Source organism: Aspergillus udagawae, assembly GCF_001078395.1.
Source record: "Aspergillus udagawae IFM 46973 DNA, scaffold_10, whole genome shotgun sequence".
Taxonomy (NCBI): domain Eukaryota; kingdom Fungi; phylum Ascomycota; class Eurotiomycetes; order Eurotiales; family Aspergillaceae; genus Aspergillus; species Aspergillus udagawae.
Window position 1 is genome coordinate 461,208 of NW_025091273.1, and position 14,529 is coordinate 475,736.

Genomic DNA, 14,529 nt, shown 5'->3' on the forward strand with positions numbered 1-14,529 from the left:
ATAAATCACAGTAGATTGGAGCATCGAGACAGTACAATACGTTTACGTTTACGTCTACATCTACAGCAACATGGACGCAAAAATCTACGAAATCCCCACCCACTGCAAAGCCGGGGTCGTCGTCAATGAAGGCCCCGACTTCCAAGTCAAGGTGGAAATGGTCCCGGTGCCAGAACCAGGTGTGTCTCTCCGTTAAATAGAAGGCAAGAAGCTGACCCGCAGGCCCCGATGACATCCTCATCCGCCTCAACGTTACCGGCCTCTGCTCATCCGACATCCACATGATGAAAAACGACCTCGGTACCCCGCCCATGTCATTCTTCGGCGTCCGGTCGCCCGGCCACGAAGGCGCAGGTATCGTCGTCAAGACGGGCGCCAACGTCCGCAACTTCAAGGTCGGCGATCGCGCAGGTATCAAGCCGCTGACGGATACATGCGGATCGTGCGAGTTGTGCTGGGGCGACAAGGAGACGTACTGCCGGACGGCCGTGCATACAGGATTGATGACCGCAGGCACATACCAGCAATACCTCGTTTCACCCGCCCGCTATGCCTCGCCCATCCCCGACGGCGTCCCCGACGAGATCGCCGCCCCAATCATGTGTAGCGCCTCGACCATCTACCGGTCCCTGGTGGAGTCGGGGCTGCGACCGGGCCACTGGGCTGTTTTCCCTGGCGGGGGCGGCGGCGTGGGGATCCAGGGTGTGCAGCTCGCGAAGGCGATGGGCATGCGGCCGATCGTCGTGGACACGGGGCCAGCGAAGCGCGCGCTGGCGTTGGAGATGGGCGCGGAGGCCTTTGTCGATTTCGCCGAGACGGATGACACCACTGCTGAGGTGGTGGCTGCCGCAGATGGGATCGGCGCGCACGGGGTGTTCGTCACGGCGCCGGCGGCTTATCGGACAGCGCTGTCGTTTGTGGGAGACCGGGTCGGTGCAGTTGTCATGTGCATCGGCCTGGCGCCGGCCAAGACGGTGGTTGTTGGCGATGATCCCAACCGGTTCATTTTCAAGAACCTGACGATCAAAGGGACGCTGGTGGGTAGTCGCAAGGATACGGCGGCGGCGCTGGACTTTGCGCGACGAGGAATGCTGAGGCAGATTTGTGAGGTGTATCCCATCGATCAATTACCGGAGGCTGTCGAAAAACTGCGAAGGGGAGAGGTTGCGGGCAGGATTGTGGTCGACTTTAACAAGCGATAAATCTTGAAGGTCGGCAGATTGAGGGATGGGATGTGCCGATCATGTGACCCGCTTCTGGACGCGCATTGTCCTACTTCAGCGAGGACCGCATTAATGCAAGGTTGAATGCATGGCTATCAGCAGTTTCATTTGAGTATATCTCATCAAAGTTAAGCTCAAACCTGCCTTTAAAGTGTGGTCGAGACCGCCATGAACAAAAATTCAAGAGTGCAAAAGGATACGTTGGACCACAGGCGGTTCAGATCGTCCAATCTAAACAAGACCCTCCAACTCACGGAATTGGTCTACGCTGAACAGAAGACGTCTACTTGTTGCGATCCGTGCACTGCAGCCTACCACGGCAGAACGGGAAGATTTTCCGTGCCACATAAACGCAAGCAGGCTTTTGGGGTGTAAGCCAAACGGCACCCAAAGCCATGGTATACTCAGCAAACACCAAGTGCACATCCGTCCAAGGCTCCAGGAACTGATCGATATAGATCTTGCGCCACTCTCCTTGTATGAGGTGGTATAGAGGGCTTTACAATATTCCCAGTAGTCCGGGTACCATCCTGATTGCTGCCAGTCCACAATAACAACTCGACTCGGATTGACAGAGGAAACAATAATATTGCGCGGATTCAGATCCGCATGGGTAAATTTAATCGCCCCAGTATCCGGCAGTAAACACCGATTGGGATCATCATATCTGCGCGTGAAGCGTAGTTGGTGTAACAAAGCAAACCAGTCGTTGAAAGCCTTTATGCTTGGGAAAGGGCCATCTCTCGGCTGGTCCTCAAACACACAGTCTAATAAATGTTGCCGGTTGACTGAACCTAGATAAGAGGTGAGTAAGGGGTAACAGTTCTCGAAAAGTTCATCTAGCTGTCAGTCCTACCGATAAACCGATCGGAAGGATCTTGCGCAAGCCTGCGCAGATTATTTATGATCCGAGATAGCTCCTCCACAATTGCCCTCTTTCCCAAGTTGCTAAGATCGCCCCAACACTCTGCAAGAGTTGGGCATCGGATTAGCTCCATGTATATGAAAACATAGATTTTTTCATCAACCCGCCACCCAGAGAGCTCAGGCACCGGCGCTTCATCACCGAAAACCTTCTTAATCATCCAAAGGTTCACTGCCTCTGTAGTTGTAACATAACGGCCAAATTTGACGATCAGATTAAGATTTTCAAATCTGATGGGTGCCGGTTCAGGACGTCTATCAATATCCTTGGATAAAGCTCTCACCGGCCTGGGCTGGTGGTGAAAAACGATGTGTTAGTGAAGTCTACCTCCTTTTTCGTGGCATTGGGCAACTCTAGGGATATAGACTTCTCGCCGAGTCTATATAGAACCATGTCGTGAGAGGAGTTTTGACAATGGGACAGCAGTCAAGTGATATGAGGGTAGGTCGATAAAGCCGTCAGGGCAAATACTTCCAGCTATATGCAAAAGCGGGTGACATGAAAACGCTGATTCTAAAAGTAGTGTCAGATCAGGAAGATTTCAAGGATATGTCGGGGTATTGTGGCCTGGACTGGCCCTCCTGTCATCTTGCGCCAGTGATCAGGTGACAACTCAATTGCTGTTTATGTAAACAAAGAATGGAGCTTGGAATTGTTCACGTGACTCTATCAGAATAGCATGATGGGGGTGGGTCAGTTAATGAGTTTCCACACCCCAATATTCTGTTGGATATCTGCTGCACCATCATTTTTACTTAGTACTAGCTAGAAATGGAAGACTTGGCACCTTTTAGATCAGTGGTTCGAGTGCACTCGACATATTCCGCCCACGCAGCGATATTTTCCTGTCAACCCCTATCATTTCCCAGCCCACGAAACAGCAACACCGATTTTGGACAAATTGATGTGAGTAGGAGGTGCAGAGATGACTTAGGTCCCTATTTCGTGGAATGAATGGTTTAAAGATGGGCTTTACGGATGTTACTAGATTAGAAAGGCCCGTACGTGAGTATGTATAAAAATAGTTCTAAACTTCCTATTGGGATGGATACTGCTACGCATTGTTTGATCATTCTATATCGAATATTCTAGTTTTTGCAGAGAGGAAGTAAGTTGGTACATCCTGCTGTCTGCATATATTGGGTATAGCCTGTGATTACGTTTTATTTCAACGGTCCTTGTGGGTCGTCTTGTCTCTCCCGTCCTCTCATGTACAAGTTCAGGTCAGCGTTTGGTGTTGGATGACTCTACTCAGTTATTAGAGAGGAGTGGCATGCGAAGGCTGTTCAGGTCCTTCTTTGCAAGGAGCCCCCGTTAACGCAAGGATGAATGCTAGTCCATGTGCACATGACTATATTGCAGTTTCACGTAGAGTATACCTCACCAAAGTAATTAAAGTGAAGGTTAAACCTTGGTATGTGAGCAAGGCAGTGTGTCACTATTTTCACTCTCCACTCAGACTTTGATACAAACTCCTAGGGAGCCTCTAGCTCAGCCATGACGGCATCCCTTTTTTTCAAAGACGCAGGGAGCCTTGTTCCAAGTATTGACGTTCTCCAATCCCTGTCCTCAGCAAGGGCAATGATGGTATGGCAATCATAGACAGTGTCTACTCCTTCCGGAGTCATTGTCAGGCACATCTTGGCTCCTAGCTTTCTGGTAGGGACTGTCCACCTCCACCGCCATTGACTTCAAATTGTGAGCATAGCAGGGTTTGGACTCTTCGATTCAGACGGAGCCATCTGCATTGTGTTTTCCCAAGGCGGCTTCCCCTAGAAATTCCGGACAGAGACGACCAACTTGAAGACGAAGATGCTGCAGGCGAGGAAGGATCTGTCCCGAAGTCTTATAGAAATCGTCTGGACTACAATTGTTGTGCTCTTCGGGCCCACAGATGGCATCGCGGGGTCCAGCCTGGATATCGGTAATACCCTGTTCAGTCTCTGCAATAAATAGAACCTCAATAACTTTAATCCTTTTGGTCATACATAGCTGTATGAGAGTCACAGTAGCAAAATCACCGTCGACTGCAATTGCACGTAGCGCTTGTGAGGACCCAATAGTTGTCCGTACTAGTGAGCCGAACTTACAGGAAATATCAGTTATCATAAAATTACTATATAATCTGACAGATTAATTACTATTGATTTCCTAGAGATCTGCCTTGTGTGTGATCCAGCCTTGGTGAAATATTCGCATAATCCACTCTTGATGGTCCTTTAAAAGAATACATATATGCCCAGTCTAAGCACCACGCCTGTGATGGCAAGAATTTGAACCCAATGTGGAGGGACTAAATTCTGAACAAGCGACCCTGGCCTACCACTGCTCTTCCCCGGCTCATTCGCCTTCGCGCGGGGGAGTAGATGGCGACGTACGCCCGCCAGCACAACCTCGAGGTAGATTTCCGGCTGGAACTCGTCTGGGAGCTGGATTGAGGGTCGAAAGTTGAACGTGCGATGGGTGAAGTAATGAAAATCATGATTAAGGCGTGACAAACCGTAACGAAGTGACTTGAGCTCGTACAATTGTTTCGATTTTCCCTGAACAGCAGACAGTGCTGTCGCCATCCACAACGGGACACTCTGATGTATAAAGTCATATATGCGGAATCGGATCCCATGTGGACCCAGATAATGAACGTGCGGTTGGCGAAACGATACGGCTTTAAACCGTGCAAAGTGGGATGTCATTTGAGAGCGGATGAGTTGGATGGGCAGTCCATTCAGTAGGGATGCTGTCGCGTATAGGATCCGGACTCCTTCGTCTGAGGTGGACGGTAAACCGTCTAAAGATAGTGCTGCACCTATGAGTCGTGTGGCAACCTCATCGACGGGGATAATGTCCAGAATCGTTTGAGGAGCGGCATTTATGACGCGGAGAAGTCCGTTTCCGTAGGCGGCAAGGAAACCCGCAAAGGCGCTCAGACTATCAATCCAGCCTGGGAATGGGTGATGCCAGCTGGCGGAGATAATGCTAGGTCGCACAATTGTCAACGGGACGCGGCCCTTGCGTGCAACCAAAAGGTGCTCTGCGACGGATTTGGACAAGGTGTAACTGTTGGCAAGCCTCGACTGATGCAGAACCTCTTTTGTTGACAGCCTTCCACTCAACATACCCTGATAGAGTTCCCAAGCAGTTCCCGGCAGCGGTGCCAGCGTCTCGTAAATGGGGCCAAAACAGTGAGGAATCACGTATGCCGTTGACGTGTTGACGAAATGTTTGATATGAGGGCACTTTTGCGCAAACTGCAGAAGGCTTAACACAGTAGAAATGTTTGCCTCGGCAGCTTCAGCCAGGGACAGATGGAACTTCACACAGCCTGCGCAGTGGATGATATGGGTGATTTCCGAGCAAAGCCGTTTGTATGTGACTGGGTCAAAGCCAAGGTTCACCGCAGTTAAGTCGCCCGTGACTACCTCTACGATATCGGTCCACGATGATGGTAGAAGCGAGAAGCATGGTGATGGGGAAACAGTGTCTCGGAATCGAGTCTGGCTATCTGTTCCTTTTTTCTCTCGAATTAGGATAATGATCTTCCGAACCCTCAAGGCCTGATGCTGACGGACGAGATGTTCCAATACGACCTTTCCTAGAAACCCAGTCGCTCCGGTCACCAGGATACAGTTTTCAGACAGAGGCATCATGTTCGGGGGTAAGACTAATCCTTCAACTGTATATGCCTATCGAAATATTTTACCGAGGGCAGCAGTCCTTAGAGAAATACCGCTTGTCTCGGCTACACCGCCATTTAAGAGGTCAGATACCACGCACGACGAACGATCTACATCGTATAACACCGGTATAGTTGGGGATAGATATGCAAGCATAATGCAATACTGACCATCTCACAAGCGGGGTATCCTGCAGGCCACATGGGCTCAAGGGTGCTACAAATTCGGGCGACAAGGTCTAAATCAGGATGGAACTGGACGACCTATCGCCGGGTGGAGGCACTCTTTTTCAACCCAATTTTTGGCGATTGTTATAAAATTGCTTGGAACCTTATTTTTTAAGACATTTGGTATGCACCAACCCCATTCATAACACTAGTACCAAAAGCTAAATATATGGAAAGATATGTTGTGCAGATGGATCGTAAGTGGGCGCTGGGCCCATAGACGATAAAAGACACTGTCACTACCATAGCATAGATACAAAAGACAACCCCATTTTTGATAGATTCCAAGCGCTGGTCATTGCCGCACGGAGCTTCGGTCCGACAAGATCATCCCCACAAAGAGCAGAGAGCATAAGAAATGCAAACGAGGCACAAGACAGAATGGAGAAGATAGAGGTAACATATTGTCGGGCATTGTACACAAGGGCTTTTCGGAACTTCTGCTGCATGAGCTTCATTTCATTCTCATGCGGCATAGGGACAGAAGGGATCGGTTCGTCGAGAAATTCACATAGAGGTTGCCATCCTTCCTTGACATGGTAAATCAAGAGACTTTCCGGAGGCACCAACCCCTCGATCTTCTTGCAATGCTCGTGAAATACTCGGCGACCATTTTGCTCAAGACTTCCCTCGAACAGTTCATTCCAGGCTTTTGCAAATACCGGCCGCACAAGACGTGTCCTCGAGCGCAGGATCCTATCTAGCCAGTTGAAAATGTGGAAAGCTGGGGATGTTATCAGGGCGTCGATAGTACTCTTTGCAGATCTATTGGGAGATTGCACTTATCATCAGGCAACAGTCCAAATGATGAGACCACGGTAAATAGTATTTATACATACCTGTGCCAGTCTTCAACATCGCGGACAGTCAGAATCACCTTTGCTTCTGGATAGGCTTGAATCAGTTCTTCTGCAAACAGTATTGCAGGGATATCCGTTACTGCCTGTACTGCAAGTCATTAAATGGTCCCATGAGCGAAAGCACTGGCCCCTACCTGGCAGTGTCCAAGGAGCTGGTCGAATTCCTTACGACCCCATGGCTTTCCTTTGCCGTCAAATTTTGCACGCAGTGCCTCGAGCCACAGTTCACAGTCTTGTGGGTTGACAAAAATAGCATCATTTGCATGATAGGCATGGGAATACCCAAGAGTCTTCAACGCCTTGACCAAGGCTAATCCCCGTTTACCGTAGTAATTGCTTGTTAGGGGGCGCGTTTTCCAGAAAGGATATTTGGTGGGTATTTCATACATAGTGTGCCAGTGCGACAAAGTCCTAGAGCTAGCACTCTCATGGGTACCTCTCGCGAACAATAGCGACGATCGATGTCCGTCGTCACCACATCTCCATCTGCAAACCGGAAAACTTGAGAGGGCATAGCGAAAGATCGTAAAATCAAAATATGAAAAAGATCTGCAGGGTAAATGATATGCCGAATCCCACTCGCAAGCTCTCTCGCCCCTGTTAACGGAAGGGAAAGGTGTTGGGAGGAGGAATTATATAAATGTAATAGTAGCAGAGAGCTTGGACAGCTTAAGACGCTATCTAGGAAGTTTGGGCCAGCGTGTCGGGTCAGTATTACTTGCGTACTTACTGTCTGATTTCGAACAACGCTGGTAATATTGAGGCTGGTTGGTGCCCAAAGAGTGTGTGGAACCTCCTCTATTCTTGTGATTATCAGACACCTTTACAACGATAGTGCATATGCATGTAACTTTTAAATAGAAGAATTCACACAAGAAGCCTTGCCAAGTTACACCACGTCCCATCTAGGTCTCTGTGTTTGGAGATTATCAGAAGGAGCGGTGTGTATGGAGCCACAGGTACTAGGCGTCTTATGCAGATGGCATCTGCGGGGAGAAACTGCCTTACATCGGCCTGACACAGACCCCACTGCCCCCCTATTATCAGACATCACCGATGCAAATAACACTACTTATTTCAGAGGTTCCCACAAGAAAAGTAGCAGTCTTCTTTATAGTACGCGTTATCAATACCTATAGCAAGTCAATCGCCACTCCTCAAAATCACGCCCTCCATGTTCGGCACCACCGATCCGACCTTGCAACAGCCAGACATCGACTATGCACCGAACGAAGAAAAGTGGCGCGCGAGGACTGAACGTCGCTTGAAGACGGAAACATTGGGAACTGAGCTACCCAAGGGTTTTCCTCGGAAGTTGAGTTCTCCTTTGGTGTGGGATGGCCAAACTCTTCAGGAAGACAGCCACAAGTGGACTTACAAACTAAGCTGCGGAGACCTGGAGGAAATCGACCAGGCTCTGAGACACTTTCAGGGTGAGTATCCCAAGCCGAAATAACTGTATTCCCCTGACTAAGGTCCCGACTCATGGCCTCAAGAGGCCGATGGGCTATGTCAGCCCGGAGACGTTCCCCCTCCGGAATCTCCATACTAAACTGCGAGAGGTTTCCAACGAGCTGCACAATGGTCGTGGATTTACAGTTGCGCGGGGTGTTCCGGTGGACAAGTACACACGAGAAGAAAATGCAATCATCTACGCCGGCCTCTCTGCTCACGTTGCACCTATGCGGGCCCGTCAGGTTTTTGGCAAACCCTCGCAGGCTGTTCTCATTCACGTCAAGGATCTCAGCAAAACTGATGAGAAAGAGTACATTGGGGTTGGTATGTACACTTCCGAGCTACTCACTTTTCATACCGATCTTGGAGAGATTGTCTCTTTGCTTTGTCTCGAGCCTGCGGCCGAAGGAGGCGCCAGTCAGCTCGCCAGCAGCTGGCATATATACAACCATCTGGCGAGCACAAGGCCCGATCTCATCCAAACCCTGGCCGATGATTGGCCACATGACACGTAAGTGCCGCCATTCTCGAGCATTCAACATCGTCGTAACTCCCGTACCTTATCATAGATTTGGAGCCGGCCGTTACGCCTACAAAATGAGGCCGGTCCTGCATTATCAACCGGCGACTACATCAACCCCCGAGAGAGTCATTATTCATTGTGTACGTCGATTTTCACCGGAGCCCCTGAAACTCCGAGGACACAGGGGATCCCGCCCCTTACCGAAGCACAGGCCGAGGCGCTGGATACCCTCCATTTTCTGGCGCAGAGATTCCAACTGCGTCTGGATTTCCACAAAGGGGACATCCAGTACATCAACAATTTGAGTCTCCTTCATGCTCGAGAGGCTTACACAGATTCTCCTGAACAGCAGTATGATTATCCTGTGGATCGGAACCTACGCGCTCTAATATGCTGATTGAAACAGGCGTCATCTTATGAGACTCTGGCTACGAGATCCACAACTTGCGTGGGAAGTGCCAGAACCAATGAAGCAGTCCCATAGCCTGGCGTATGACAATGTGGACCCGAACACGCAGGTTTTCCCGTTGGAGCCCAGCGTGCTTAGTGCGAGACCCCGGGGCAATAAAATTCCCCAACCCGCCAAAATCAATGGTATAAGATGAGGTTACAAGTGGCCCTATCGTGAATTTGGTCTAGAGCAATTAGTGGCATATACCATGGATAACAAGACACTATGCCGTTTCAAATACACCTCGTGGCCTTAAATTCAAAACATTTCCTAGAGTCATTTAGCACCACACATGAGCATCGTACAGAATAACACGGCTAGTTGAGGGCGCGGAATCCTTGGGCGAGGACGACCCACAGAACCCCGCAAGAAACATATGCCCGCTACTCATCCCGAACAGCAAAGCAAGAGGCGAAACCTGATGAGGTTAGTAGGAAGTCTGTGTCCCAGGTGCGAGGAGGAAACATATTGCCTGAACGAGACAGTTCAAGGGGATACTTAGATATCGTTATTGCCGCCTGAGATACAATGATCAAAGTTCAAGTGGGTGCCACAGTAGGCATTTTCCTTGAAGCTGTTCTTCGGGCCGACCTTCAGCCATCCACTGTAGGTACCACCGTGCGTAATGCGCAGACATTCAGTGTGGCATAGATTTCCGTTATCAACCTTCTGCATATACTTGTTAATCGCAGCTGCAATGGTGTCCTGCTGGGAAGTGGTATCGCAGTTGCGGCCCGAAGCATAGAACACGTATCTGATATCCCGATAGGTGCCATCGATGACACCACAATCGTGGTTATTCGAGAGATCCTTGATGATCTGTGCCATGCTCTTCGCCCAACCAACCACATAGCTTCCAATACCCAGACAGGCATTTGCCGTAATGATGTACCTGCAGACATCATCCGGACGGCGCTTCTGAAGATCAACCTCGGTAAAATTGCCAGTTAGACCCATCACGAGTGACTGAGCGTACTCGGGATACTCGACACCGCTCGCATCAATGAGATCGATCTGGTGCCACCGGTCCGGCAGAGGCTGGCCGTTGATAGAAGTAGGCGATGGCGAGCCATGAGCTAAGGTTGGCAAAGATAAGGCGATTGCCGAGACTGCAGTCTTCATAAGCAACATAGTATTGGTAGGTGTTGCACAAGATCAACGCAAAGATGATAAATGAGGGAAAGTATCGGAAGAACAATTGAGGAAGTCCTTGTGTCGGCATTGCAGAATTGCTGTTTCTTAGGTTCTAGGATATGGAATCAGTATCTTATTTAACAGCAAGTGCAACTGGGGCATACGAGAAGTTTCGCTTTGCTTCGTGACAATTTATACCAGGTGGATAGACAATGGTCAAGAGTTCATCAAAAAACATGGAGTTTTAGTGGAGTGACAGGGATCTTAAGTAAATCCAACAGGCAATATTGTACCGCAATGATGGATATTATCAAAAGGATATCACCTTGCTGAGACACTGAACCCAGTCATACTCCACTAGAGTCGTAGTACTCCATAGCTACTCCATCATGCCACTTAAACAATGTCCTCTAGACACGAAAGGTAGTTAGTGGATGCTCTGTTAGTAAATCCATGCTTACCTCATTCCAGCACAGCCCTGGAGGTATATATATGTGAATCTTATCTTGTATACTGAAAACCTACCGTCTCTTCAAACGCAGTGACTAGAGTATATTATATAGAGATGATCAGGCTCTAAGTGGGAGGAGACATAGGTAAACGAGCAGATCCACTGTGGAGAGGTAGGGCTGTATAGGGGGTGTGGAACGATTCATAGGATCATTTGATTGCCCAGCCAAATTAGGGCAATAAGATTTAATTGCTCCATAGAGGTAGCAAGATTATAAGGGGAAGGTATTGCGAACACCTGACATCATGATCTTTCACACTTTACCACAGGCTACAGTACTGGTGATTGGTTCAGGTCAGCATGGGGCTCGGTTTGGTTGTATACTCTGGCCAAATAAGGGGAGAAAGTGTGTTGTCCCACCGGCAGCTTTAGTGGGTCTGGTGGATCCTTGGATGCCCTAGTTAGGTGTGGGGGCGCGATCCCTAGAAGAACCATCTAGTGCGGACTCAGGTAGTACAGCTAGCCATATAGGGTCTGGGAGGGGGATTCCAGTGGATGAATGATGGTCAGGGACGATAGGGGTTGCCAGATCAATAGGCCAATCATCAGTTTCAGCTGCTGGGGTGAAGTGACCACCAGCATGCGGGCCCTAATAAGGTGGGATGTGGAAATCTATATTACTATAGTAGAGGTGCGCCTGCCTTGAGATTCCCTACACCAGCAGGTACCAAGTTCTGAGTGGACAATCTAGCAGGAATTAGAGCAGGGAGAGGCCAACCAGGCGACCTAGGCCACCTGGATCATCTGGTGGGAGAAGTAGTATTGCCTCAGTGTGGAGCAGCGCCTCCGGCAAAACCAGTCAGGCAAGCTGATCCCAATGGGTGCACGCTGGTTTCGCGGTCACACCAGTGAGTTAGGACTCAATAAGTGGCACGCTCAGATGTAGCGCAATGAGATGAACTGAATGATACCAAGATCATCCTTACCGGACTGGGTATTTCATTTTCAACACCTATCAACCAGGCTGTCCAGTCTCGCCGATCAGTGTGATGCCTTCGCATTCTGGGAGAGTGACCGACGGTCGATTGTTCTTCGTTACGACCACCCCTAATGCTGCCTTGCTAGTCTTGCCCTCCCAGTCAATGGGAACCCCAACCCTCGACCTTCACGACTCCGTCCCTGGTACTAGCGTTAAAGCCCTACAATTGATCCGTCTTTGACGTGAAGACCTTCCCGGTTCAACTACCCTGCTGCTCACTCACTTCAATCACTATTCGTCATGCCGCGAGTTGCAGTAGCCTCACGGGCAGTCATCCGCTCCACCCCCCGAAGGCGAAAGAGTCATATATCCAATTCCAAAACATGCGCCATCCAAAGACAGGAGCCATCGACGCGCGCTCCTCAGCAACTGTATTCTGCTACTCTCAATTGCAAAGCAAACACATTCCTATTTCTGGAGTAGCAACATAGACACTACTATCTCCTTCTTCCTTGTATAGGTTCCCTTCTGTCCATATGGATTGATCGTAGGCATCCCCCTTTTCTCGCACCTTTCCCTGATGTCTCAAATGCGCCTGAGGCTGGCCAAGTTAACTATTGCAGAAATTCTGTTCGAAAGAGTGGCTCGTGTCTGTGTGTCTCCAAGCAGTTCCACAGCCACAGGGGACTCAACCGGCTATATTCCCTGAATAGGTAGGCTCGGAAGCAAGCATTCTTCATCTCCCTCAGTTCATGTTTTGATTAATTCAGGCACCGTTCCCGGGTTTTTCCAGGGCAAAGACGAAAATGGGTTTTGTTGGGAAAGAGGAAAGCACCGCAAAGTAGCATATTGGGTGCTGGTTGATTGTCGCCCACAGTCAGCCTTAATCGAGGTGCATGGTTAGTCGATTCCTCGCACGTTTTAGGCCACCCGTGTTGGCGAACCATGCATGTACAATTACACCCCACAGTTGACAGCGCTTAGTTACTGGCTGACATTGTCCACAGCGAGGATAACTCGTCATTGCGACGCGTACAGTACCTGTAGAGCATTTCCCTTTCAAATACACCTCAGCCTTGCATGTGCCCAAGTTGTGAGATTATCATATAAAGCATCTAAGTGCGCCATGACTTGTAAACTCTCTGCTCGTTGCATTTAACTCTTCCATGGTATGTGCACAAAATTGCTGGTACTATTGCTGCGCATGATGGTCTCCCAAAGCTCTAATAAGGGTGATGATTCTTCTGGAATATCTTCTTAACCAGCTCAATATTTCTCACGTCTTCTAGTAATAGCCGATGCACAGATTACGGACTTTCTATTTTTTTGCCCTGTCCAGCTAGATATCCAGGAGAGGATTGACGTTAAGCTCCTGAGAGAAAAAGACTGTAAGTTTAATCAGGACAAAGCCATTGTACTAATGACTTCCGTAGTTGCAGATTTTAGCTGTTCCCAGAACGCAACGCAGGAGATATTGCACACTGTTCCCAAGAATGCCCAGGCATTGATTTTGTAAGCCCACTGTCATTCATAGCAAATGGCGTAATACACTCACATCGATATACCAGGGTCGTCTCTTCTAACACGTTGAACGAAGCTCGGAAATACCAAGGTAACGGTGACTTTATTTCTGGCTTAGGATTGGATCTCAGGGCCCCTCAGCTACAGTCGTATCATTCAGCATTTCATGGAGTCGGCTTGGATCGGGTATTGGGTAGGTTGAACGTGGCTGTTTTAATGATACTCCTGCTCACTGCCACGAGACATTCGCTTCAGTGCTGGCACGGCTAATCAGCCCGAGTCCCGAAATTATATCCCGTCTCAGTTACAACCTTCGGAGCGAAGATTTAACCTCGTGTATTACCGGTATGAGCTAGGAAACAAACGTTCAATATGCTTATTTTCGGAAAGACAAGCGGCAGCATCTTCCACCATACCGGAAAGGGACCGCGAAACAGAATCCTTCAGAAGACTTGAGAAATTGTCAGAGACACGATCGTTCTTCCTTCATCCATTTTGGAGCCATTTCGTGCTTCTTTATCATGTGATCGATACCAGGAATAAGCCCCTGGATAACTCCTTCCAGAAACTACTAGCGATTGAATCACAGCTCTTGGACGGAACGTTGATCAAGACCAGGCCCGCTGATGGATTTGGACAGGAAATTCAGGATTTACACGAAATCCTGCGAGCTTTAATCACTCTAACGCACTCCAACGAACTTGATTATTCATTGATAGGCAAGATTCTTTTGGACCTCGACTTGCTTTCCCAGGAGTGTTCTTCTCTTGGGGCCAAGTTTGCCTTCGATGCCGAGACCGAGAGCCGCATCAAGAGTGCCTTCCTATGTTTGCGGCATGTCTGCGAAGATAGGAAGAGAAGATGTAAAAGTCGCAAGCAAAGAGCTCAAAATCTCGTTGAACTGGTAGGCTTGCCCAAGCCATGTACTAATCTCCGTGCTAAACATTGTAGCTTTATAACCTCACGGCCACCCGCGTTAGTCTAACTTCTCCGGAAATAGCTCGGAAGAATGCTGATATTGCACGGGACACGAAAAGAGACAGCGAATCGATGTACGCTATCTCGATAGTCACTATGCTTTATCTGCCTGCAAGCTTGGTCTGCAG

At 49.0% G+C, this 14,529-nt stretch overlaps 5 protein-coding genes across 5 annotated transcripts; 2 read left to right on the top strand and 3 right to left on the bottom strand.

Moving 5' to 3' along the window:
• Nucleotides 1-70: 70 nt before the first annotated feature.
• Aud_001970 (zinc-dependent alcohol dehydrogenase) lies at nucleotides 71-1,202 on the top strand (the record flags this gene model as incomplete). Its single annotated transcript, XM_043295972.1, has 2 exons — nucleotides 71-179; nucleotides 223-1,202. 2 exons carry the CDS (start codon nucleotides 71-73, stop codon nucleotides 1,200-1,202), a joined length of 1,089 nt encoding a protein of 362 aa, XP_043151907.1.
• A 3,165-nt stretch (nucleotides 1,203-4,367) lies between these two features.
• Nucleotides 4,368-5,795, bottom strand: Aud_001971 (fatty acyl-CoA reductase; the record flags this gene model as incomplete). The annotated part of the gene is made up of 1 exon (XM_043295973.1): nucleotides 4,368-5,795. The coding sequence occupies one exon, from the start codon at nucleotides 5,793-5,795 to the stop codon at nucleotides 4,368-4,370; it is 1,428 nt and encodes a 475-aa protein (XP_043151908.1).
• A 493-nt stretch (nucleotides 5,796-6,288) lies between these two features.
• Aud_001972 (sulfotransferase family protein) lies at nucleotides 6,289-7,423 on the bottom strand (the record flags this gene model as incomplete). Its single annotated transcript, XM_043295974.1, has 4 exons — nucleotides 6,289-6,814; nucleotides 6,889-6,992; nucleotides 7,044-7,219; nucleotides 7,297-7,423. 4 exons carry the CDS (start codon nucleotides 7,421-7,423, stop codon nucleotides 6,289-6,291), a joined length of 933 nt encoding a protein of 310 aa, XP_043151909.1.
• A 660-nt stretch (nucleotides 7,424-8,083) lies between these two features.
• Nucleotides 8,084-9,492, top strand: Aud_001973 (TauD/TfdA family dioxygenase; the record flags this gene model as incomplete). The annotated part of the gene is made up of 4 exons (XM_043295975.1): nucleotides 8,084-8,342; nucleotides 8,509-8,875; nucleotides 8,942-9,238; nucleotides 9,294-9,492. 4 exons carry the CDS (start codon nucleotides 8,084-8,086, stop codon nucleotides 9,490-9,492), a joined length of 1,122 nt encoding a protein of 373 aa, XP_043151910.1.
• Nucleotides 9,493-9,836: 344 nt separating this feature from the next.
• Aud_001974 (uncharacterized protein) lies at nucleotides 9,837-10,469 on the bottom strand (the record flags this gene model as incomplete). The annotated part of the gene is made up of 1 exon (XM_043295976.1): nucleotides 9,837-10,469. The coding sequence occupies one exon, from the start codon at nucleotides 10,467-10,469 to the stop codon at nucleotides 9,837-9,839; it is 633 nt and encodes a 210-aa protein (XP_043151911.1).
• Between the last annotated feature and the right edge of the window lie 4,060 nt (nucleotides 10,470-14,529).